Raw genomic sequence first — 23,087 nt, 5'->3', positions numbered from 1 at the left:
TTGTGCTAAGCTAGGCTAGCGGTGGGTGCGTCAGACAGTTACAGCACGCACGGAGATGAAAAAGGTATGTATGGACTTATCTAACTCAGGGAGATATGGTGAATAAGCTAAAGTCCCAAAAAGTAGGAGTGGTCCATTAAATTTTTTTTTTTTTTTTTAATGAGCGATCGTTTCGCTTGATAAGAACCTTAGTCTGGAATCGTTTAAAGCCCTTTGAACAGTTTGCGCTGAAACTCTCTTTTGGACCTTGAAACGAAGGAAAAATCCTGGAATGTTTTCATTAAAAACCTTAATTTCTTTTCGCCTGAAGAAAGATTGACATGGAAATCTTAGATGACATGGGGGTGAGTAAATTATCAGCAAATTTCTTTTTTAAAAGCGAATTACTCCTTTAACTTTGATTAAAAAATGTTATCAAAGTTAAAGGAGTAGATTAAAGTGTCCCAATAAAACATTTAAAGCTATTTTACTCTATCCTAAAACTACACTGATTGCTTTTTGCTTACATTAAAAAAAACCAAGATTATGTACTTGCTAAATTTCTGATTAAAATCCTTTTCTCATCCAGATTTTACAGATTAAGTGCTGAAAACTTCAAGAATAAAACCAACAAGAATACAGCCCAAACATGAAGGCTATGAAGACATTACAAACCAATAGAAAATGGCAAAGAGTATTATTTGTGTTATGTTATTCATTGTTATTGTTTTGTTTTTGTTTATTTTCTGGTAGAGCATGACTAATCGGTTCAATTAAATATCACTCTCCATTTTGCATACATCCAGGTTAGAATCTAAATTATAAAACTAAACCGACATCATGTAAAATCATATCAATACAGACACTGGTTCATGGGTTCCGTTCTTATAATATGGCTCCGGTTCTGGAGATTAACGCCCCCTAGCGGTGAATACCCAGTATATGACGTAACGATCACGTGACTTGGCCAGTTTGACGAGCTCTCCAAGCCATGGATTCGCAAACTTCTCGAAGGTTATTCAAGCAGAGTTTTGAACGCCAAATCACTGATTTCAAACCAAATCAATTTTGGTTGCAGAATATCTGTTAGAGAATAGTACACTCACCACTTCCGGGAGTTCTCACAACGCGATTTCTCTCAGTGCAATGACGCTTCACTTCACTGCTCCCCAATGCACTTCATCACACAGGAACAAATCAAACAGGACGAACGTTTTACCGTTTCCCCAAAGATAATGGAGTAACGCTATGTCGACAATGGATAATAAACATCAGAAGGGACCCCGATAGTAATTTTAAGGTACGTTTATTATATGTCCGGTGCTGTAAGGGCTGAGCCATCTCCATAACTAACTTGTATCGCTAACTTTTAGGAGATAGGCAGAGAGACAGGTTGTTGAAATATCCAGCTTAGTCGTATGTTGTTAAAATCTACCACCACAGATTCACTAAGCATACTGAGTGTATTAACTTATAGCTTCTAGACACATCACATCAGTTGTACATGACTCAGATCAATGATGCATGTAAAAATGTTTATATGATTGTATTTTAGTTGCGGATGCAGATAAACGCATACACAAAAGTGTGCTCGGAGCATTTCCTCCCAGACTGCATTGTGAAAAGCAAGACTGGCATCACCAAGTTGAAACGGGGAGCTGTGCCAACTGTGTTTGCATGGAGTGTTGTTAGAACTGCAAGGTAGTATTTAGATGAATTAAAGGGCACCTATTATGCAAAATTCACTTTTAATGGTGTTTGAACATTAATGTGTGTTGGCAGAGTGTGAGCAAAACCACCTAGAATGATAAAAAAAAATTCACCCAGTGTTTTTTGACAATCTCAATATGGCGCGATGTGACGTAGAATTGCGCAAGCCCACTGTGGTTTGTGCATAGACCCCGCCCACCGTGATCTGCACACCATCCTCCATTGTTTTAACGACAGCCGCTGTTCTGACGATTTGTGCTTCCTTCTAGAAAATGCCTCACAGGAAACATAAGTGTTCTGTTGTGGACTGTAATACTGTAGATAGTTGTTTTCACTTACTTCCGACATCAGAGACACTGAAAAAGCAGTGGATGGATTTTATTTATGAAGGAAAGGCGCCTCGTACACTTCCAAAGTACGTTTACGTTTGCTCAAATCATTTTGAGAGTGACTGTTTTTTGAACGAGGGTCAGTTCAAAGCAGGCCTTGCTTCAAAGTTGATCCTCAAGTATGGATCGTTGCCTACTGTTCGAGATCCAACGTCATCTCCTGAAGAAGTAAGTGTGTTTTATGATTTTTGAGCAAATTTTAGTTAATGTCAGCCAATTCAACAACAAATGTGTCTAAAGTTGTTGTCGTCGTCGTCGTAGGATGTCTGTGTATAACCTTTTAAGTATAACCACACGTTTGTAAATATTATTTTTAAGATATTCAATTTAAATACAAATTGTGTATGTTTTCTGTAAAGACAAGACATCAAAATTACTACGTTTATATAAAGGCCAGCACATCCACACGAAGCTGGAGGGATATTGGCGTGCAGACAGAAGAAACATCACAGCTGTGCATTGTTGATACACAGAGGACGCCTCAAACACACCACAGGAGTATCAGTATGTTGATGTTTTTAACTATATTTAGATTATATGGTGTACATTTATTTGTATTAACTAACTGTATTTTTAAATGTACATTTTGAAATTCATTTTCTGTAAAGTTGCTTTAAAACAATGTATTGTGAAAAGTACTATACAATTACATTTGAATTGAATTGAATAGCCACGAAAGAGAAACTGAATCTTTGCTGAATTATATATTTCAGGTGTCCAGACAGAGACAACATGGTCAAATTGTGATGTTACCACAAAATTAGTTTCTCATACAGCTGTTCCCCTCAAGACTTCATCAAAGAGACCTTGTCTGGACCTTGAGGAAGATGAAGATATCCCACAGGAATGCTCTTCAATACCAACAGCACAAGAGACTGATGTCACATCTAATCCTACCGAGGCTGAAACATTAACAACAGAGCTAAAAGACTTGTCGTAAGTTTATATTAGATGTTAGAATAATGTTTGTTTCAATTATAGCATATCTAATTTTTACGTTGTTTTGTTTTTGTTTTTTCAGATCTCAAGCATCCAGCCCTATTCAAAAAATCTGTAAATATATTGTCTATGAGACATGCATCATGGAACTGTTTGAGGTGTGCCCGGTATGTCATAGGAGCTGTCAAATAAGATCACAGAGGATTGGCACTTTTCTTCGTGTTGAACAACTCTGCCACCATTGTCAGTTCACACGGAAATGGAGCAGTCAGCCGATTTTGGGCAGTACTCCAGCTGGAAACCTTCACCTTTCCGCTGCTGTGTATCTCAGTGGTGCTTCATTTGTGACCATTGAAAAGGTATTTGTAAATGAAATAATTACATGAGACTAAACATTTATAATGTAAAAAATATTATGTCTATTCATTTACCAACTTTTCTCTATCTGTTGTCAGATATTTGCAGCCATGAAGTTACATCTTTTCAAGTACGACACCTTTCGTCGTCATGCACAAATGTGCATTGAGCCTGCTATTGTTCACAAATGGAGAAACTGGCAGGATGGGATGCTACAGCTATTGGCTCAAAGGGAAAAGGTCATTGTTGCAGGAGATATGAGGGCTGACTCACCAGGTACATTGTTGGACAAATTTACATTGTTAAAAAAAAAAAAAGGTTCCCAATCCTAGTCCTGCACATTTTATTTCTCCTTTATCTGACACACCCAGTTCAGAGCTCTTTCTTAACGAGATGATGATCTGAATCAGGTGTGTTAAATGAGGGAGATGTACAATGCAGAGCTGTGGGTCCCCAGGACCAGGATTGGGAACCAAGGCACATTGTGTAATAAGCGATTATGTATTTTTGTTTTGGAAGGGCACTCTGCCAAATATGGCTGTTACACAATGATGGACATGGAAACGAACACCGTTGTTGATGTACAACTCGTCCAGGTAAATGAGCAGAAACCTTTGATGCAACGTCCTGGAAAACTTGTATATTTTATTTTTAAACACGCACACAAGAAAATGTATTTTGGTCACTTGTCAGAGTAATGAAGTGGGAGGAAGTTACCACATGGAAAAGGAAGGTTTGAAGAGAGGTCTTGACCTTTTAGATACTCGTGGTGTGACTCTGGACTGCATTGTGACTGACCGACATCCGCAAATACAGAAATTCCTCAGGGAACGCAATGTCAACCAATTCTATGATGTCTGGCACATAGAGAAAGGTAAATAACCTTATTACCATCATAACATTTTTTTATTTTTACAGACTAATAAATGCGATGAAACTGTATTAGCGGATGATTATGTGTTTGTGGAACATTTATATGTATATAGGCTATGTATTCATATTATATAAACACATTGCTCTACTTATTGTGAGTGTTGTCATGTTTGTACGTAATTGCGATCTCCAGAAATTTCAAAGCAGCTGGAAAAAGTGTGCAAGTTGAAGGGTTGTGAGGAAATGCGTAAATGGTTGCATAGTATAAAAAACCACATCTATTGGACTGCTGCATCATCAAGCAGTGGACCTGAGAGAGTGGCTAAATGGACGTCTATGCTAAACCATATGCAAAATAAGCACACACATGAAGACAGCAATTTTCCAGCATGTCTACATGGAGCAAGCAGAAGTCGAGACACAAAAAAGTGGCTAGCTGCTGGTATGTAGGCTACTTTTCAAAAAATGTTTGCATATCATATATTTTTCCCTTTTATATATATATATATATATAAATGCATATCATACTATAATAACACTTAAAATTATTTAGGAACACTGCCATATTTCAAGTTGGAGAGAGTTCTCTCCAACAAGAGAGTTTTGAAGGATGTTGCCAAGCTAAGTCCACACTACCAGACTTCTTCTATCAAGGTTTTCCACAGTGTAATACTACGGTTTACACCAAAAAATGTGGTATTTCCATTTCTAGGAATGTTGTGCAGGTATTTTTTTTTTGCCAATTTTAATTATGCATATATTGTTGACATTGTATGTTGAAAATGTTTTTTTTGCTTACAGACTATACCTGGCTGCACTACATTACAATGAGAATGCCGAGCGTCCTCAAGCCACAACAGCGGTGTTCAAAGGGACCTTTCCAGAGGCAAAGGTGGGAGAAAACCGGGTCAGAGAAGTGAAGACACAGTCGACCTTCAGTATGTATAAAATGAGTTTAGTTAGCCAATTTAAAACAAATGTACATATGTTTTTTGCATTGTTTCTTACAAGCTATTTAAAAACTCAATATTTTATCAATTGAAAAGTAAATTAAATGTTATATTGCACAGGATATGTGGATGACCTGCTGGACCTCATATTTGATAAAGTCTTTGTGGATCCTGCACCGTATGTGGATGATGTTTTGAGGATACCAATACCACCAGCATTGTGTGCAGAGTAGGAGGCCATATCTAGTAGGGTATCTCGGTTTAATCAATAGGTGGTCGAAAACCTACATAACTGCCCTGGGCATCAGGAAACTCTCTTTGAATCCTCAGGACCACACAGGCTGGAATCACAACTCGAATTTTTCGTCCAATGAAACCCCAGCACCAGCTCACAAAACTCTGATAAGCTAAAAATTTGTAACGTCTGACACTCACACACACAGGCACATTCTCAATACAAGGTTCAAGGATTTTTCTGTTTTTTTTTTCTTCTTTCAAATATCTATCATTTGTTGTCTGGAGTTGTAATATTTGATATGTAATTGATCATGGTTCAATTTATTTTTAGGAGTGTCCTTTTATTAAAATTATTTTATTTCTAATCTTTTTTTGTATAGTTCAGTGTCTTTATACATAATGTAAATAAAAAAAAATAAAAAAGGATATGCAAGTTGTTGCGAAATTATTTAAAGCTTTACTATGTTTTGTTTCCAGTATAATTTCCTTTGAATATAATTAGATTAAAAATTCAACGATTTGTAATATTTAGAAGAAATGGACATTTTTTTCTTAAATGTGTAAATCAGTTACACTCACTGTTGTATTACACGAAGTCACATGGGACCATAGTCAGCTCTGTAAATGTTAAAAGCGTTTTGTAACGAAAACACATTGAAACAAATTGGATCCATTCCGGGATGGTCTACCGTACGTGATGGGAGTGACTTGAAGTTGTTTCATCCGTCTTGTAAACTTCGATACAACAAATAGCATTAGACAGTTTTATGTCACATATTATTTTTTGCAATAATTACAAATGTAAATAAATTAATACCTGTTCTATCTCCCTGCAGCATATATGTTCTTGTTCTGTAGCCATCTTCTCACATTGTACGAGAAGTAATGTAATGATGACCAAACAGGTCCCTCGCATAAATGTAATTTTGTCTGTCAGTAGCAAACTTTATTAGCAGTATTTGTGTTTGGATTTTCAAAAATTTGCGTCAACGTTTTCACAGTCTGTGTGTGTTGCACATCCATAATTAAAAAGGGGACATGATTACTACTCTATAAGTACAAAAATGTATCAAATAACCATTCCGAGACGTCCTGGTCCATTCTCGTTTGTGTTTATTCTGCCGGTCTCTTCGTCATCTGGGTCTGATCAGAGACTATTTATATATTCCAATTCAAACATGTATGGCTGAATGACATTCAAAACAGCGGGTCTCTCACTCTCTCAGCCCTCCTACTTAGACCGACTGCCATAGGTATGCAAGTGATGCCCTCATCCAAAGGCAGGGCGGGGTTATACAGCTCATTTACATTTAAGGTGGTACACACCAAAACAGCTCTTTTTAAAACAGGCCCCAAAAATGACATATTTAAGTGGTTATAATAAATTAACTGAGGGGTATTTTGAGCTGAAACTTCACAAATACATTCTGGAGACACCCGAGACCAATATTAGGCTATATCTTGCAAAAGGGGTCATAATAGGTGCCCTTTAAGTTACTGGTTTGTAATGCATTTATTAACTGTGTAGTGAACGCATTTCTCTGTTGATGATTTCCAGTAATGTTTCCACGGATCTCGATGATCGACATGGTGTGAATGTGTTGAGGTGGGTAAAAGATGTAATTGGTTACATGAATTGAGCATGAGTATCATTGTAAAATGGGTCAATCAATATGTTTCTCTTACACTTCCAGTGAAGAGACACCCCCTCCGCACCCAGACCATGAATATGCTGCACTGCCTCCCTCACTTCAAGATCAACTTGAGGAAGCCCACAAGACCATTGGTGATCAAGAACTTTTAATTTTAGAGCTTCAACAAAAACAGTTTTTGATTTCAAATTTTCAAGGTGAAACAGATTTCATTTTATACAGGGTTCATAGATTATGATACATTTAAAGATGTGTTTATGGCCCTGCAACCTACTGTAGAAAACATGGTGGGGTGGAGTCGGGCTCAACTCAGATCTCGGAGTTATATTTATCTAATTGAAACAGAAGCCTTGTGGTTCATTCTACAGGATAAGATCCAGCATTATCAATATAATCCAATGGTTTCTTTAAAAGCCTCGTACCCAGCAAACACCCCTAACGTTAGAACCAGAACATTGCAGGGATGTTATTTTTAAATAGCCTAAAAATAGCTACAGAACATTTCCCATTGTTTATAGTTTAGGTTATTTAGCATCATTAAATGGTAATTCACATAATGCAAAATTTTACAAAAGTAGTCCCGTTGAATTTTGACGCTGTTTCGTTCCCCTTTTTGGAACCATGGTCACAGTCGTAACCTGAGATGTTCCCTTTTGAAGCGGAACTTCAACACTGCGCCTTGAGTTGATGTTATGGGGAACAAATACCCACTACGCCATGCTGAGAGTGCCTGCAAATCAAGGGCACATTCACAAAGACTCAGAATGTCTAGTGGTACCTCTCCTGCAGGGACCTCAGAATATAGAGGGAGGTAGCTCGAACCCCACTTTAGGTAAAACACTGATCTAGGACCTGTCAGTGCTTTGGTTTTCTCTATTAGTGTTAGCTATTGTATGTGACAAAAACAAGGAGGGATGCCCCACAGGTGAACTTATTATCATCTTATATATATATATATATATATATATATATACAGTATAATCATTGCATTAAAATAAACAGACACACACACACACACACCGCAGGCCACTGGAAGTAACAGTCTAGCAGACCCGGACCTCCTGTTGAGGGGGGAATGTTATGAGTGTGTGTCAGTATCCAGACAGCACTGTGACACTAGGGTAGCGTGTGCGGTGCGTCATACACTTCTCTCTGTCGATGAGGAGAGAGTTAGTTTTGCAAGCGATGTCTTTCTCCAGGGCCAGTCGACTGTCCTCCAGGTCAGACAAAGATCTGCGTGCCTCATACAGCTGCTGCTGTAGGGCTGATACGGTACTGCCGAGCTCTGATACCTCACCTAACAGACTAAAAAACACACACGCATCAGATCGGTTCATGTGTGAGTGAGTATGAGTTTGTGAGTATGTGAGTGAGTATGTGAGTGAGTGAGTATGTGAGTGAGTATGTGAGAGAGTGAGTGAGTATGTGAGTGAGTGAGTATGTGAGAGAGTGAGTGAGTATGTGAGTGAGTGAGTATGTGAGAGAGTGAGTGAGTATGTGAGAGAGTGAGTGAGTATGTGAGTGAGTGAGTATGTGAGTGAGTGAGTATGTGAGAGAGTGAGTGAGTATGTTGGTGAGTATGTAAGTGAGTGAGTATGTGAGAGAGTGAGTGAGTATGTGAGTGAGTATGTAAGTGAGTGAGTGAGTATGTGAGTGAGTGAGTGAGTGAGTGAGTGAGTGAGTATGTGAGTGAGTATGTAAGTGAGTGAGTGAGTGAGTATGTGAGAGAGTGAGTGAGTGAGTGAGTGCATTTACCTGAGTTGAGGCTTGTCTCGGCACAGCTCAATGTTGGGTCTGAAGGTCCGGTTATGCAGCCTGGATTCAGCCACTCTAAGTGGAGCTTCTTTATCATACACGGCTTGCTGCAAGTTTGATATATTCTTCTCCTGAGCCCCGATCTGATCCAAAATCTATTACACGCACACAGTAAACAACCATAGAGAGTCATTTCATGTTTATTTGTATAAAGTACAAAATTATATAGGTTCTATGACACACTGTAAACAATTATCTAAAATGTGTTATCTTATCAGTTATGTAGTTTAGGGTTTTATGTTGCATCTTATGCTGTTAAATCAATTAATGTGTATTGTATTATTTGAGTATACAGCGCTGTATGTATTTTTTTGGCTGCACTAAAGGATAAAAATACCATAATGTGTTTGCTGATATTTAGGAAACACACTGTTCACATACTTGTTTTCCCGAAAAATAATTCTACAGCCAGTTATTCTTTGAAATATGTGTTCTGTTAAATTACTTCCAATTTTTTACAGTGTATGTGGTCACATATGTAGAGTTGTATTGCCTGTCCCAGGTGCAGCTCCAGCTGTGTTTTGGACTGGTTCAGCTCCGTGCAGCGCTGGATGAATGCCTGATCCACAGTAACACACTGCGCCCGCAGGTCCTCGGTCGTCTCCTGCAACACCCGCTCAGACAGCCTTCTCAGGGCCTGGCTCGCCGTCTCCTCTCTCTCCGCCAGCCGCAGGTTATCCACAGTAAACTTACGCCACACCTCCTCATCACACACCCTACCGAGAAACACACCGGAGAGCTGATGAACCCGTCATTATGCATTATCGAGAATCCAATACAGACAAAAACTGTTCATAATGATCTGGTTGAGCTAAACGGCACCTTTGATATGCTGAAATGTATTGCGCAAGGTGTGTGTGAAATGAAAGTACTGAGATGGGGCACGCACTGATCCTGCAGCACTGCTGAGCTGGGATGCTGTTGTGTGTCCATGCTCCTGTTGTTATAACGTCCACACTGGTCATCCAAGGTGTAGGCCTGCTGTTTATCAGACCAGTCGAACTCCAGAGTCCGCGTCACCTCTCGGTTCAGCCTGGCACACACAAACAGATTTATGACTTTACACTCTAAAATATGTGGGTTGTTTAAACTTTCAACCCAATTTTTGGGTCAAATATGGTCAAACTTAGCCATTTAACCCAACGTTTGGTCCATATCTCATCCAAAATTGGGTTAAAACAACCCAGCATTTTTGCAAATTATGACAAATATTTAAATTTCTGATGACAGAATATATTAAAGAGAGGTTCATAATTTAGATAACTGGCCTGATTTGGTTGAGAGTTTGATCCAGAGTTTTTTTCAGCAGGGCCTGGATGCTTCTGATCAGCTCCACCTCCTGTTGGAAATCATTCAATTAACTGTAAGGATCTGTTGTGTCTTCTGCGTAGGTTTTTTTTTAGCAACCCTCTTCCCAGAATGTCCCATGCAGGTTATTTTTAGGTTTTATTATTTATGATGTTATGCTCATTTTTCACATATATTTTGGAGAAGCAAAAATTACTATATTAATATGAGTGTTACAAATGACGAAATCTTATATATAATGGAATCAATATTTGAATTCTTGTTTAACGGTTTGCTCAGATTATTTCAATTGATTAAACAATATTATAAAACAAGACATCGTCCGACTTCAATGCTATGTTCCATGTCAAGGGAACCTTCTGCAAAAAAAAAAAAAAAAAAAAAATTGTTCTATTTCCGTAATGAAAACTTTACTAGCTAACCAAAAACAAACGATACACAAATAACATGTTTTGGAAACGTTCCTTTCACCCAAAAGTATGTTCTGCCTGGGAACCAAAAATTGTTCGCTGCCATGGGAACTACTAATTGTACGAATTATTATTTTCTTGAACAAAGAAAATACAAAAAATTAGATTATATTACATAATTTTCACTTTGTGGGGAGCCAAAGACAAATTTCCATTCGAGTTGACAAAAAATCTGTTATTTTATGTTTTTCATACTTTTAGAAGTTCCTCTTGCACTTGGTCCTCCACCAGATCCGGACCGAAGCGTCTCTCTCGGCAGGTCAGGTTATCAGTGGCGATGGCGAAGGGGATCTCCGTGGCGTCCAGCGCTTTTTCCAGCCGCCTCCTGGAGCCAACCAGCAGGTGTGTTTCTGCGTTCAGCCGCTCGATAAACTGCGCCAACTCGGATCTCCAGCGGTGGATGTCCTGCAGCCGCTCGCCCAGGCGTTTGGTGCCCTCGGTCTGCGTGCGTAAAGTCCCGGCGTCGGTCTCCACTCTCAGCGCTTTGGACTCGTGGCAAATGTTCTCCGCGCGGTTCCGGTCCACGACGGCCCGGTTTAAGAGAGCAGAGTTATTGGTGATCCACTCTTCGGGGGTGTATTTGGCGCTCCGGTAGCCCGCGGTGGCCAGACCACCGGATGTACCCGCGTAAACGTTTTCCTTAACGGTGGTCTCCGGGTTTGTGACCGGCGGCTGTGAGCCATTCCGTGCCACCACCCGCGTGTCAAAATGGGGTCGCGACACTAAAACTCGAGATGACATCATTATTGGTGTAAATTAAAAAGTACTTATTAAAAGAGATCCGGTCGCGGTCGAAGTCACCGAATGTTTGTATTCCGTAGCCTGGATACCGCCGGTTTCTATGGACGCTTTTCACACACACACACACACACACACACGCACACACACACTCTCTCTCTCTCTCTCTCTCTCTCTCTCTCTCTCTCTCTCTCTCTCTCACACACACAGGAAATGCTGCATTCAAATTGAGTTGATATGAATATAAACAGATTACAACAGCACACATATGTTTCTGGAAATGAATGGAAACATCTTCCCACAATGGCCAATCACATTAAAGTTTAATGAGCAATGACTAGCTTACAGAGTGAAAATGGTGCATTTACATCACTAAAAAGAATTGAAAGTAAGGAACTAGAAATTGTAATAGTTAATAAAATAGAAAGTATAAAGTTTAGACACGTCAACAACCAAACGTAATATTCATTTATTCCAGTTATTTTCCCCTACAACATAAAATGTAACATTGCTTAAACTGTGACACACAGTTTAATATATTCATTGTATCATTTATATCACAAGTATGTCCGCTGACCTGCCAACATTTGCCTTTAACATTAACAGCATGCGCAAACTAGTAGAAAAATAATTTGGCTAAACTGATAATGTTGCTTTCTCTTCCTTAATTGTCATGGATAATGGTTGACCATCATTAAGTGCACCAAAGATAGCCCTGCCTACACAGAGCAGATTTATGACAGTAATCTGCTGTCACGGACCGCACCCTCTCGCTCTCCCACTCATAGTCATCCATATTCTGCTGTACGCTCTCCAAAAGAGGAAGCGACACAACCGGACCGTTTCACACCACATACAGGTATGAGCGCACGTTTTTACATCATTATGCTTGTGTTAAATGTCTATAGTGCATAAAGGGATGTTATTCAGCTATTCATAGTGTGTGTTTTTTTTACCAAATTAATTAGGAGAACAAGATTAGAATGTTATAAAGATAAAGAAATGTTTGCAATTCCTCATATCTTCATGTATTCTCATTCCCAGTTCTTTAATAATGGAGAAGGAACACAACCCCCCTCCTTACTTCAGTGCTCAGCCGACCCAGACGGGCGTGAACTACCCCGGACCGCAGGCGCACGTAAACTACCCCGGACCGCAGGCGCACTACCCTCCTCAAACAGGTCAGACCACCTTCACTAACAAGTGGATTACAGACCAGAAGAGCTATAGCACTTTAGCTATTTTGGTTAATGCAACTAACAAACAAAGCACAATACATTTTTAACACAGTTAATATTAACAAATGGAACAACTTACAGTGGGAGAAAGTTTCTGAAACCTTTAGAATCTGTGATTCAACCCAAATGCAAGTCAGTGTTCACTCAATTATTAATAATAGATAGAAAAAGATCCAAAAACATGTGTCAAAAAAAGTGTAGTTTACTAGAAAATACTATCTCAGTCTCTCTACTTCAGTGATTTTATTTATTTATATCAAACTAATTCCTACACCACATTCTATTCAGCGTTTTTGTTGAAGTGAATGTGTCATTGAGATGTGTTTCATGGACCAGGAAGTCATGCACTGTGCAAAGGTCACTCGGTGACGTCAGATGTGTGTTTAAGGGGTGGTGATATAGTTTGTGCAAGACCTCAAGAAACATGTATGAAACTTTTACAAGATGTTCACATCTAAGTAATGGCCTGGTATATTACTAATGGATGGATCCTGTTGTAGTGGGTGGGAACATCTGTGTAAGTCTGTAAAAGAAAAAAATAAATAAATAAATGATTAGAAGGAAGATAATTGCTATGTTCTCCAAAAACAGAAACACTGAGTTTCAGGACCTGTCCTTCTCACATGTCCTTTTTTTCCAGTAATGCGTGGATAATATAGCATGTTATTGATCCTGGAAACAAATAAATCAACTACTCAACAATTGAAACCCTAGTAATGTTTTAAATGGGACTAACCTTCAACCACTCTTTAAATGGTTTTCGAAGAGCCTTATTTTAAAAATAAGGGCCCAAATTCCTTTCAGATGACATATGTGACAACTAAAACTCCAGCTAACAGAATTTTGTTATAAGAACGTTCTCTAAATATTCAGTGTTGGTTCTGGGAACGTGATGTCCAATTTTCTTGACGTTAGAGGGACGTGTTTTAAAAGGTATAATGTTCCTCAAACGTTCTTTAAACGTAATTTTTGATTAAAAATTCAACATGATAGAAATGTTGATTTCTAAGATTCCAAGAACATAAAAATGTCCAGTTTCCTGAATGTTACTACACAGCAAAAACTCATGTGTATTAAAGACTCAAGAGTGTTAAATTTGAGTGTTAAATTAACACTGAAGAGTGTTAAAGTTAATGTGCTTTTTAAGTTACTGATTGAGTGATGATTGAGCATTATTGAAGACACCTGATGATAACAAGCAGAATCACTGAAGAAGAAAACTCAAACCTTTACATGATTAAATTTAGATTTTGTTTGTCTGCTCTACATGAGTTATGAAAGCCAGATGAACAAAGAGAAAAGGTGATCTGATAGTGTTGGTTATGTTTTAACATAATCACTATTTCACAATCATATGAACTGAATCACTGTACTCATTTAGTCCTTATCTCTGACATGGATGTATATCGTCATTATCGTATCAAAGTGATTTAACATCATAAAATCAGTAACATAATTTTCCATACAATCCAAAAGATTTCTTAAAAGTTATTCTGATCAAAAGTCATTGAAATTGGACACACAGACATCAATTATCAGCCTGTGATTCTCAACAATGGTGACAATAATAAAGCATGTTGCAGTGGATTCTGGGTGCCACTAATCAAAACTCATTCATAGCTTCCCTTTTTCTTTGGTAGGCTATGAATAAATTATGATCTGAATTGTCTTAGGAATCTCCTTTTCCTAATCGAATATTATTTTGTCACCATTGTTGAGATTCATACACTGAATCTATATGTCTGTGTTTGCCTGAAAGAAAGATTTTTTTTAACAGAACAACTTTTAAAAAATGATTTGGAATATATTGAACAACCTGGAATTTATACGATTGAGTCACTTTGATTCTGTAATGACCACTATGCATTCTATTCAGAGATAAGGACTATTTGAGTACAGTGATTCAGGTCATATGATTGTGAAAAGTAATTATGTTATAACATAACCAACGCCATCAGATCACATTTTCTCTTTGTTCATCTGGCTGTCATAACTCATGTACAGCAGCCGAAAAAAATGTAAAGTTGAACAAGTAAAGGTCAACTGCCCAACTAAAACAAACACCGATCTCCATAATGGTGACTAAACTTAGAGTTTTCTTCTTCAGTGATTCTACTTGTTATCCTCAGGTGTCTTCAATAATCCTCAATCATCACTCAATCAATAACTTAAATAGCACTTAATTTTACCACTAAAACACTCTTGAGTCTTTAATACTCTTCAGTTTTTGGACATTTTTACATTCTTGAAATGTTAGAAATCAACATTACTATCATGATGAATATTTAATCGAAAATTACGTTTAAAGAACGTTTGAGGAACATTATACCTTTTAAAACACGTTCCTCTAACGTCAAGAAAACTAGACATTTTTCACCTTCCCATAACCAACACTGAATATTTAAATATCACAGCACAAGGTATGTTTAAAATCTGATCAAGAAGATACTCATGTTTACATGTTTATTTTTTCCTCTTAATCTGATTATTTCAGGTCTACCCCCTTTTAATCACAATTTCACTCAGATCGAGCTCAGTTGAGTCGATTGAGGTTTTACATGAAGGCTTTTCATTCTGATTGAGCCATCAATCCAATTACGAACAGATTATTTGGGTTCACGTTATCGTGGCTTGTGTTTTCTTTGAAGTGGTCACTTGTTTAATTGGATCATTTGAGATGGTGTTGGCCCAGATCCGGCCCACATCTGGTACACATGGAATCCACACGTATCAGATGTGGGCCGGATCTGTGCCGACATGGTCTGTGTTTTAAATAAAGCAAATGATCTCACATCCCAGTGGGTTTCAGTGTTTCTAGTGGGTGTTTTGGCTCTTTTACAGGTCCACACACTGCACCTTACCAACCACCTCCATACGGGTTCGGGGCTCCACCCACCAACTTCCAGCCTGGGATGGTCCCTGTCGGTGAGTGTTCAGAACCCAAGACCCTTCATTTCTCAAGTTTTATTCATTTCACGAGTGGTAAACACTAGAATGTAGTAGCATGACAAGGATAAACTACACCTGCAAACATTTTCACATAAGATTTCCTCTGAATCAGAAAGTCGCCATTTAATTAATTCTACTATATTCCCTGAGCTTTGCATGTTTTGTCATTTAAGTACTTTATTATTACTTTGAAGAATTTGTACTTCACTTAACTGAGCACTAAACTGAGTACTTGTACTGTCTTTGATTGCTAATCATAAATTCCACTATTCAGACATCACCACAGAAAGGACATGTGTGATTGTGATGTGTGTATATACTAATGTAACCAAAACGAAAATCATTGATAATAATTCCAAGTTACTTTAATGGATTTACTGAAAAAATTTTTAATGCTGATATTGTCTAAAACCCTACCTTGAAATATAGGGTGTTTTCTAATGTTGGGACATGTTTAATTAATAAAAAACATCTTCAAAATAAATATTTTGCATGTCACCCAGACTTAATTAATTACTCCTGCAGACATTTAATATATACATTCTCATATATATATATATATACAGTATATACTGTATATGCAATGTCATTGATGCATTTGTACATGTGCAGTTACGCAGTCGGCGGTTGTGAGTCTCACTGATATCCCGGGCCATATTATCTGCCCTCACTGCATGACGGAGGTCCTCACGGAAATCGAATATTTAAATGGGTTGCTCACCTGGTTAATCTGCGGAGTTCTTGGGTTCTTTCTGTGAGTATGCTAACTGTACAACTTTAGAGTTGAACTTACAGACTGCGGATTTAGAGATTGTCTGTTGTGTTTTTCAGGTGCTGGATCTGTTGCTGCATTCCCTTCTGCGTGGACTCGTGCAAGGATGTGAAACACACCTGTCCAAACTGCAAAAACATCATTCGCATTTACAAACGAATTCAATGAGTAATCGAAGCTGTGTCATTTGGATGCTTCATATGGGAGTTTAACATTGTGAAATCCTGTAGAAGAGATGCATTATTAATTACAATATTACAGATGTGTAAATGAAACATTATGACAGAAATATCTAATGATTGAATTACACTGTCTCAGGAGGGAAGTAGCAATCTTCCCATTGGGCCTGTTTTTGAAAATTAATATTTTTTATAATATGTGTATATATATATATGTGCATGAATAAAATAAGTTCTATTTTAGCTCTATTTGCATATTTACATATCCCAGAGTTAGATCAACACTGCCCAGTACATATTGTACCACTCTACAAAGTGTTGAAGATACACTGAAGCAAAGTTGCTGTCAATGATCAGATGATTAATTGAGTGAAGATTAAGCGTTAGTGATGAACACCTGTTGTTAACCAGCAGAATCACTGAAGGAAAGTGGAACAAGAACAGAAAAAAGTAGATGAGACAAGCAGAAACAAGAACTACAACCTTAGATGAAATCAACTGAAGATGATGATGAAACTTGATCTGTTTCTGAATATTTTGATGATTGTCACCATTGTTGAGGTTTGCATAATGCATGTTTATGTCTAAGTGTCTCAGCGATGGTTTTTGTTTAATTTTAGTGTTAATGTATTACAGTGGTCAATCAAAAAAGCCGCTTATGTTTGATAGCACAAATTTTGCAGTTCAGTAATACCTCAATAAATCAATAAACCTAAAAAAACTTGAAAAAATAACTTTGTGACATTAATTTAAATGTCATACAAGCAGGCAACCTCAGCTTGTGTGTTTTGCTAAAAAGAGAGATAAAAAATAGCACAAGGCATCTTGCGAAACACTGTTGCAAATGCTAAAAAATAATTTAAAAAGTCAAGGGTCAATAGGCCAACTAAAACAAACACTAATCACCATAATGGTGACTTCAAGTGAAATATTTTCAATAAAACATCAACATTATCTACAGCTAAACCTCACTTAATTCTCAATGAGAGCTTTTTTATAGATGCATGACATAAAGAAAAGCCAGACTTTATATTAGTCATACTATATATTCAAAAATAATAGAGGGAAAAAAATGAAAGGCCCGTAGTACCTTTGGCTTATCGATCAGGCACAAACTCTTTAGAGAGATGTCATTTATGCTTCACTGAGGATCAACAGAGATGTAATGTTTTATTTGATGCCTCATGCTCATTTTTTAATAATTTTTTGTTAATTTATTTTAAAAACCGTCTGTTAGATCTGAAAAGCTTAAAAAATGGGAAAAATGTCCCGGGACAGATAAAATATCCTCACTGGCTTGTCATTTGCAAGGCATCGTTTACTAAACTTAAACACTGCTTAAACCTCAAAAACAAAGATTTTCTTTTAATGTGCATTATTTTAACCCAAATATGGACAAACCCAAACGTTGGGTTAAAAATATAATAATTAATATTTAACCCAATGTCTCGGTTAGTCCATTTTGACCCAAAGTTGGGTTAAAACAACCCAGCATTTTTAGAGTGCAGGAATATCTCATCGTACTCCCCTTAAAAAAATAAATATTAAACTCTATTTTATAGAAATGCAATTAAAGAGTGCTTTATAGAATGGGAGGCTTTTATTAAATGGTCCTGTAGAACAGCAAAATGAAACATCAAACCCACAAAGGCAAATACATTGTTGTCTTCGCATCCATCGGTGGTATAACCAGTTCCATTGTCCAGTCTCTTACTGTCCAATTACAAGAATGTCCATTTGTTACTAGGATACATAAAAACAAACATTGTGCACATTACAGGTTGTAACTGAACCTCTTCCAACAAAAAGATGGGGTTTATGTGTATAACGTATGGCACGCAGTCCTCTTTATAGTGTGTTTATCTCAAGCAAAGAATGTAAAGGTCAAGAGTCTGAGATCGAGCAAAACTGGATAATTGGTAATGGTCATGGTTGGAATTAGATGGGACACTGGAGGACGCGTTAGTCCTGGATATTGAAGTGCTTTTTGAACATTTTCTCGCTGATCATTCCATCCGGAAGCAACTTCTGATTGGCCATTAGCATCAGCTTTCATCCCCACCCCTTATTTCTGCCATTTCTTATATCAGTGCCTTGAGAGTCTCTCCATCTCTCCAAGTGTCTTTATAGGAAAAGCCTCCAGAATCTCCACAGCTCTCCACCGACTGCAGGTATGTGTCATATTGGAAGTTTAGGTGTTTTAAACCATGTCATGTGTTTATCATGTGTAATTATTCATGTTCTTGTGCTTTGTTTCATTTTGAATATTATTCATCCTTAATAGTATTGAAAATTGGTGTGTCCCAAATCGTAGTGTGGTGAAATGAGTATCCAAAGGCATCCGGACAGTTTACTAGTTTTGGTGGAAATATGAAGCGGAGATCTGTGCACACTCAGATAACAGATAATATTGCCCACAAACCATTGCGCGTTGGACGAGGATCTGATTTGAATTAGTATAAGCACAAATAAAAATATTGCGTCTGAAATGGTACGTTTGGCGACTGTTAAAAAGTATGTTCTGTACTACATCCACTAAGTCACTTTTTATTTAACAAAATTTATTTAAATTTGTATTTTTTTACTCTTTTTTTTTTAAAATAACCGTTACCATGGTAAACACAATGCAATTATGACAAAGTAGTATATCCTGCTTGCCTATGCTTCTGCTACACACTTTCTAAACTATGTAATTTGTCTTTACAAATGGCATGGTGTAAGTAGGTGAACTGGAAACTAGGGTTGGGCATGGAATTATGCATTTCTATGGCAACAGTCAACGCCGAAATTAATCTGTGGTTGCATCCCAGTTCGCCTACTTATACTTCGACCGCTAAAAGTATGTACGCTTTTTGTGAAGAAAAAGTCCATACTTTTGAGTGTGCTTTTTTTAAACATCTCTACACAACCGTCGGAATTGCGCTTCCTCCATGTCTGTAGTTTTTTTAAACACTTTTCACTGGTGATTGTAGTTCTAACAGAATCCTTGTCGGGTTGTAGGCAATATTAGCCGCGTTAGAGTGTGTCTTTGGAACACTCATTTCAACATACTACGATTTGGGACGTACTAATTCTATTTTCAAATACTATTTAGGACGGATAGTGTACGAATTGTGACGAGGCATGTAGCAATCAGGTGGTACAATCAAGAGGAGGTCGCATGGTTCGGAAGCTCTCAGTTCTGTGAGGATGTTTTTACCAGTCGGAATTAGGTTATTTCTGACACATAAATCAATCCCTTTAGTGCCTCCACCTGTACAAATTTGTACCCTATGACGTAATTTTCCATCATTAAAATTCTTTGAATGTCCAAATTTCACCAACATTGGCTTAAGACCATTGTGATTTACAAGAGTATATATTTTTTGTCTTATGTGGTGGAAATCAGCTTACATAGATATGATCCCAAAAAGCAATGAAGAATCTCCAAATGCAGTTTGGATCTTGGGGAAACTTGAGCCGGTCAGTTCTGACTAATTAAACTCATGTTTTGTTTCACAGCACCACAGCACATGTCTTCATCCACCGTAAATCAAACAGTCCATTCTTCAAGTAAGCCTGCCGCTGGTGAGTGTCGCCCTCTGTTATGAGAGTTATGAGAGTCTCTGTTTAACTCCCATCCCGGATGCTTTACTATGAGACTATAAAATGAAAAGCTAAAGTTTACAGGATAATATTTCCCTTATCTCAAGTTTGAAGGCATTTCTGGTTCTGTTTGTTTTCTTTTTCAGCTCCAAAGGTAACTAACAACCAACAACCCGCCATGTCCACAGTCACTCAGATGGCCCAGCCTGCGCCTGCCCCGGGTGAGCTGGAAAGCTAGTTTAATGAGGCTCTGCTTCAGTTATACACTTGAAGGTTCACGCATGATGCATCTGAATGGAATAGTATGTTAGAGGTTCATGATCATATTAAATGTATTTCATTAATATGATCTCTTTATGTTTAGTGATAGTGTCACAACCTCTGACTGAAGTTCCTGGGCCGATGCGATGTCCTTCCTGCCAGCAGCAGATCGTCACAGAGACGACATTCATCAATGGAAAGATGGTGTGGGTCATCTGTGGTGTTCTTGGCGTTTTTGGGTAAGGAACTTTAGTACATCTAACTGTCTCTTACAGCTAAGACTAACACTTTAAGGATGATAAGAAAACTCTAATACTTCTCTCTTTTTTCTGTCCAGGTTCTGGCCGTGTTGTTTGATTCCTTTCTTTGTGAATGCCTGCAAGGACGTGGAGCATCACTGTCCAGGCTGTAAAAGCCTCATCCATGTGTACAAACGCATGTAGCAAAAAAATGTTTATTAAAGTGTTTATAAAACACAAGAATCAAGAATCAGTGTATGAATCTCAACAATGGTGACAACAATCAGATAAAACTCACAAGCTACTACAAAGTTGCAGCAAAAACAACAACAAAAATAAAAGTAGATGATAAGGCAAGGCAAGGCAAGGCAAGTTTATTTATATAGCACATTTCATACACAATGGCAATTCAAAGTGCTTTACATGGAAGAAATTAAAATAATCAAAAGAAATCAGAATAATTAAAACAGTTTAGAATAAGTTCTAATAATAATAAAAGAAAATACTAAGGCAATTCAGCACAATTTAATCATGCTGCAATGCATGCTGGGAGATATTGATGAGTTTTGATTGATGGCTCCCATCATGCACTGCACTTTTATCATCACCATTGTTGAGATTCATATGATGATTCCTGATGTCTGTGTGTGTCTGAAAGATACAGTAGTGCAAGCTTTTATTGTGCACAATGTTTTAAATTTAATTCCATAGATTATCTCAACAATTACTGGGCTACAACCATCAATAATGTAAAATGAATGACCTAAATAATCAAACATAAGACTGTATATGGGTTCAGTGAATCAGGATACTACATGATGATTAAGTCATCATTAAAACATAACCAACAGCATCTGCCTCTTTTTCTCTTTCTTGCCATAACCAACATGTCTTATATAAAACACAACCAAAAGCAGTCACTGATCACCATCATGGTAACTTCAAATGAAACAACAAATCATAAACATCTAAATCTCTGTTAATCCTCAATAAGAACTTCTGTAGATGTCTGACAGGAATAAAGTCAGTTTTTATCAAATGGTTAGTAATAAGTGAAGCTGGTAATGCTGTTTGTAGAGTGGTTTATTTCTCCTCTGCTGAGATCTTCAGAAATGTAATGTCGTCTTTTCTCTTCAGTTTGTGTCCTGAAATCCCCCACAATTCTTTGCACACATTCCAATTCATGAAACAGAACTGACGGAAAAATAGTCTGTTGTAACTTGAAGTGTAAGAAACGAGGAGAAGGCATATGTTATCTTTTGTTTTGGTGTAAATAAATCACTTAACACTAAACTGCCAAAATGTAAGCCACTGGGAGACCACAGATGTGTGTCATTCAATCATAAAAAGTCAGTTAATGTAAAGATTTGTAATAAAAAGTATTTTTCCAAAATTAGTCAAGACAAACACAACCTAAAAGAGTGCGATACAACAGTCGATACATGGAAACTCAAAAACAAAAATAAGGCACTACGAGTAAAACAGCAGCAAATTAAACCTCACTATAAAACCTCAATCAAATGAAGTCGATTTATAAATCTATATTTTATCTAAATGGGTGGACCAAAGATAAATGTAAAGAAAGATTTAGGTTGCCCACTATTCATGAATTGTCATTCATTAAGTTGAATACAGCCTTGCACTTAGGGATACAATTATAGTCCTTCAAAAGATTTATTTTACTCTATAGAAACATCATTGCTGCCGTTTGACGAAAATATTCAGATAATGGTCCTTTATAATAGCAGAATAAAACACTGAGCCCACATAAGACAACAAAAATGTTGTCTTTGCATTATACTTGATTCATTATTAGATAATGCAGTGGAGTTTCTTGATTCTTGTTGGTTTTATCTGTGGTGCTTAACTTATTTTTTGTTAACTTTAAGCCATTTGTATAGTTTGTTCATTTTGTAATTCTGAAAGCATTGAGATGCTATCAAATTAGAGAAACTTTAGGTGAAATTTCAAGGGCATTTTCCATCGTCAACATTGTAGTAATGTATGAAGCACAGCTCACACAGAAATCGCTTTCAAATTCAGGCAAAAACATTGTTGTCTTCGCATCCATCAGTGGTATAACCAGTTTCATTGTCCAGTCTCTTACTGTCCAATTACAAGAATGTCCATTTGTTACCAGGATACATAAAAACAAACATTGTGCACATTACAGGTTGTAACTGAACCTCTTCCAACAAAAAGATGGGGTTTATCTGTATAACGCATGGCACGCAGTGTGTTTATCTCAAGCATAAGAGGATGTAAAAGGTCAACCGTCTGAGATTGAGCAAAACTGGATAAGTTGGTTATGGTCATGGTTGGGATGAGATGGGTGTACATGAAGTGTTTTGGGTTTTTTTTTTTACATTTTCTCGCTGATCTTTCAATCCGGAAGCAGTTCAGACATCATACAGAACTTCTGATTGGCCATTATCATCAGCTTTCAT

General features: G+C 37.4%; 4 protein-coding genes across 9 annotated transcripts; 3 read left to right on the top strand and 1 right to left on the bottom strand.

Annotated features, from left to right (window-relative positions):
- The first annotated feature begins 936 nt into the window (after positions 1 to 936).
- On the top strand, positions 937 to 6,242 carry LOC120488385 (uncharacterized). 5 transcript variants are annotated; one of them, XM_089131938.1, is made up of 13 exons: positions 937 to 1,279; positions 1,547 to 1,680; positions 1,959 to 2,246; positions 2,471 to 2,582; positions 2,792 to 3,014; positions 3,100 to 3,376; positions 3,473 to 3,650; positions 3,894 to 3,970; positions 4,068 to 4,248; positions 4,441 to 4,689; positions 4,801 to 4,972; positions 5,049 to 5,185; positions 5,318 to 6,242. In XM_089131938.1, exons 3-13 carry the CDS (start codon positions 1,962 to 1,964, stop codon positions 5,428 to 5,430), a joined length of 2,004 nt encoding a protein of 667 aa, XP_088988064.1. In that variant the 5' UTR covers positions 937 to 1,279; positions 1,547 to 1,680; positions 1,959 to 1,961; the 3' UTR covers positions 5,431 to 6,242. The 5 variants fall into 5 exon arrangements, with proteins under 5 accessions (XP_088988064.1, XP_088988063.1, XP_088988062.1 ...); XM_089131937.1 differs by having other exon boundaries at positions 1,535 to 1,680; positions 2,438 to 2,582; XM_089131936.1 differs by having other exon boundaries at positions 1,535 to 1,680; positions 1,762 to 2,246; positions 2,438 to 2,582.
- A 1,841-nt stretch (positions 6,243 to 8,083) lies between these two features.
- On the bottom strand, positions 8,084 to 11,545 carry tekt4 (tektin 4). The gene is made up of 6 exons (XM_039685135.2): positions 10,875 to 11,545; positions 10,170 to 10,240; positions 9,791 to 9,934; positions 9,395 to 9,617; positions 8,842 to 8,996; positions 8,084 to 8,391 (listed from the first exon to the last, which is right to left on the bottom strand). Exons 1-6 carry the CDS (start codon positions 11,421 to 11,423, stop codon positions 8,178 to 8,180), a joined length of 1,356 nt encoding a protein of 451 aa, XP_039541069.2. The 5' UTR covers positions 11,424 to 11,545; the 3' UTR covers positions 8,084 to 8,177.
- Positions 11,546 to 11,668: 123 nt separating this feature from the next.
- On the top strand, positions 11,669 to 17,762 carry LOC120488435 (lipopolysaccharide-induced tumor necrosis factor-alpha factor homolog). Of its 2 annotated transcripts, XM_039685180.2 has the most exons (5): positions 11,669 to 12,276; positions 12,462 to 12,598; positions 15,497 to 15,580; positions 16,217 to 16,358; positions 16,436 to 17,762. In XM_039685180.2, the coding sequence occupies exons 2-5, from the start codon at positions 12,472 to 12,474 to the stop codon at positions 16,542 to 16,544; spliced, it is 462 nt and encodes a 153-aa protein (XP_039541114.2). In that variant the 5' UTR covers positions 11,669 to 12,276; positions 12,462 to 12,471; the 3' UTR covers positions 16,545 to 17,762. The 2 variants fall into 2 exon arrangements, with proteins under 2 accessions (XP_039541114.2, XP_088988065.1); XM_089131939.1 differs by lacking the exon at positions 11,669 to 12,276 and having other exon boundaries at positions 12,354 to 12,598.
- Positions 17,763 to 18,269: 507 nt separating this feature from the next.
- LOC120488378 (lipopolysaccharide-induced tumor necrosis factor-alpha factor homolog) lies at positions 18,270 to 23,013 on the top strand. Its single transcript, XM_039685077.2, has 4 exons — positions 18,270 to 20,122; positions 20,287 to 20,361; positions 20,505 to 20,640; positions 20,739 to 23,013. The coding sequence occupies exons 1-4, from the start codon at positions 20,041 to 20,043 to the stop codon at positions 20,842 to 20,844; spliced, it is 399 nt and encodes a 132-aa protein (XP_039541011.2). The 5' UTR covers positions 18,270 to 20,040; the 3' UTR covers positions 20,845 to 23,013.
- The last annotated feature ends 74 nt before the right edge of the window (positions 23,014 to 23,087 follow it).

This window comes from Pimephales promelas, chromosome 6, assembly GCF_988280905.1.
Source record: "Pimephales promelas chromosome 6, fPimPro1.hap1.1, whole genome shotgun sequence".
Lineage (NCBI taxonomy): Eukaryota > Metazoa > Chordata > Actinopteri > Cypriniformes > Leuciscidae > Pimephales > Pimephales promelas.
This window is presented reverse-complemented; position numbering and strand designations above follow the sequence as displayed.

Bases quoted from the DNA above. Each gene is read 5' to 3' on its own strand.
- LOC120488435 (XM_039685180.2), top strand. From the start codon at position 12,472: ATGGAGAAGGAACACAACCCCCCTCCTTACTTCAGTGCTCAGCCGACC. The intron at 15,581-16,216 runs GTGAGTGTTCAG...GTACATGTGCAG, and splicing joins GCCTGGGATGGTCCCTGTCG to TTACGCAGTCGGCGGTTGTG. The intron at 16,359-16,435 runs GTGAGTATGCTA...TGTGTTTTTCAG, and splicing joins GGAGTTCTTGGGTTCTTTCT to GTGCTGGATCTGTTGCTGCA.
- LOC120488378 (XM_039685077.2), top strand. From the start codon at position 20,041: ATGTTTTGTTTCACAGCACCACAGCACATGTCTTCATCCACCGTAAAT. The intron at 20,123-20,286 runs GTGAGTGTCGCC...TTTCTTTTTCAG, and splicing joins TTCAAGTAAGCCTGCCGCTG to CTCCAAAGGTAACTAACAAC. The intron at 20,641-20,738 runs GTAAGGAACTTT...TTTTCTGTCCAG, and splicing joins GGTGTTCTTGGCGTTTTTGG to GTTCTGGCCGTGTTGTTTGA.
- tekt4 (XM_039685135.2), bottom strand. From the start codon at position 11,423: ATGATGTCATCTCGAGTTTTAGTGTCGCGACCCCATTTTGACACGCGG. The intron at 9,935-10,169 runs GCCAGTTATCTA...TGTGTGTGCCAG, and splicing joins CAAACTCTCAACCAAATCAG to GCTGAACCGAGAGGTGACGC. The intron at 8,997-9,394 runs GCAATACAACTC...TGCGTGTAATAG, and splicing joins TGGAGCTGCACCTGGGACAG to ATTTTGGATCAGATCGGGGC.
- LOC120488385 (XM_039685091.2), top strand. From the start codon at position 1,962: ATGCCTCACAGGAAACATAAGTGTTCTGTTGTGGACTGTAATACTGTA. The intron at 4,249-4,440 runs GTAAATAACCTT...TGCGATCTCCAG, and splicing joins TGTCTGGCACATAGAGAAAG to AAATTTCAAAGCAGCTGGAA. The intron at 4,690-4,800 runs GTATGTAGGCTA...AAAATTATTTAG, and splicing joins AAAAAAGTGGCTAGCTGCTG to GAACACTGCCATATTTCAAG.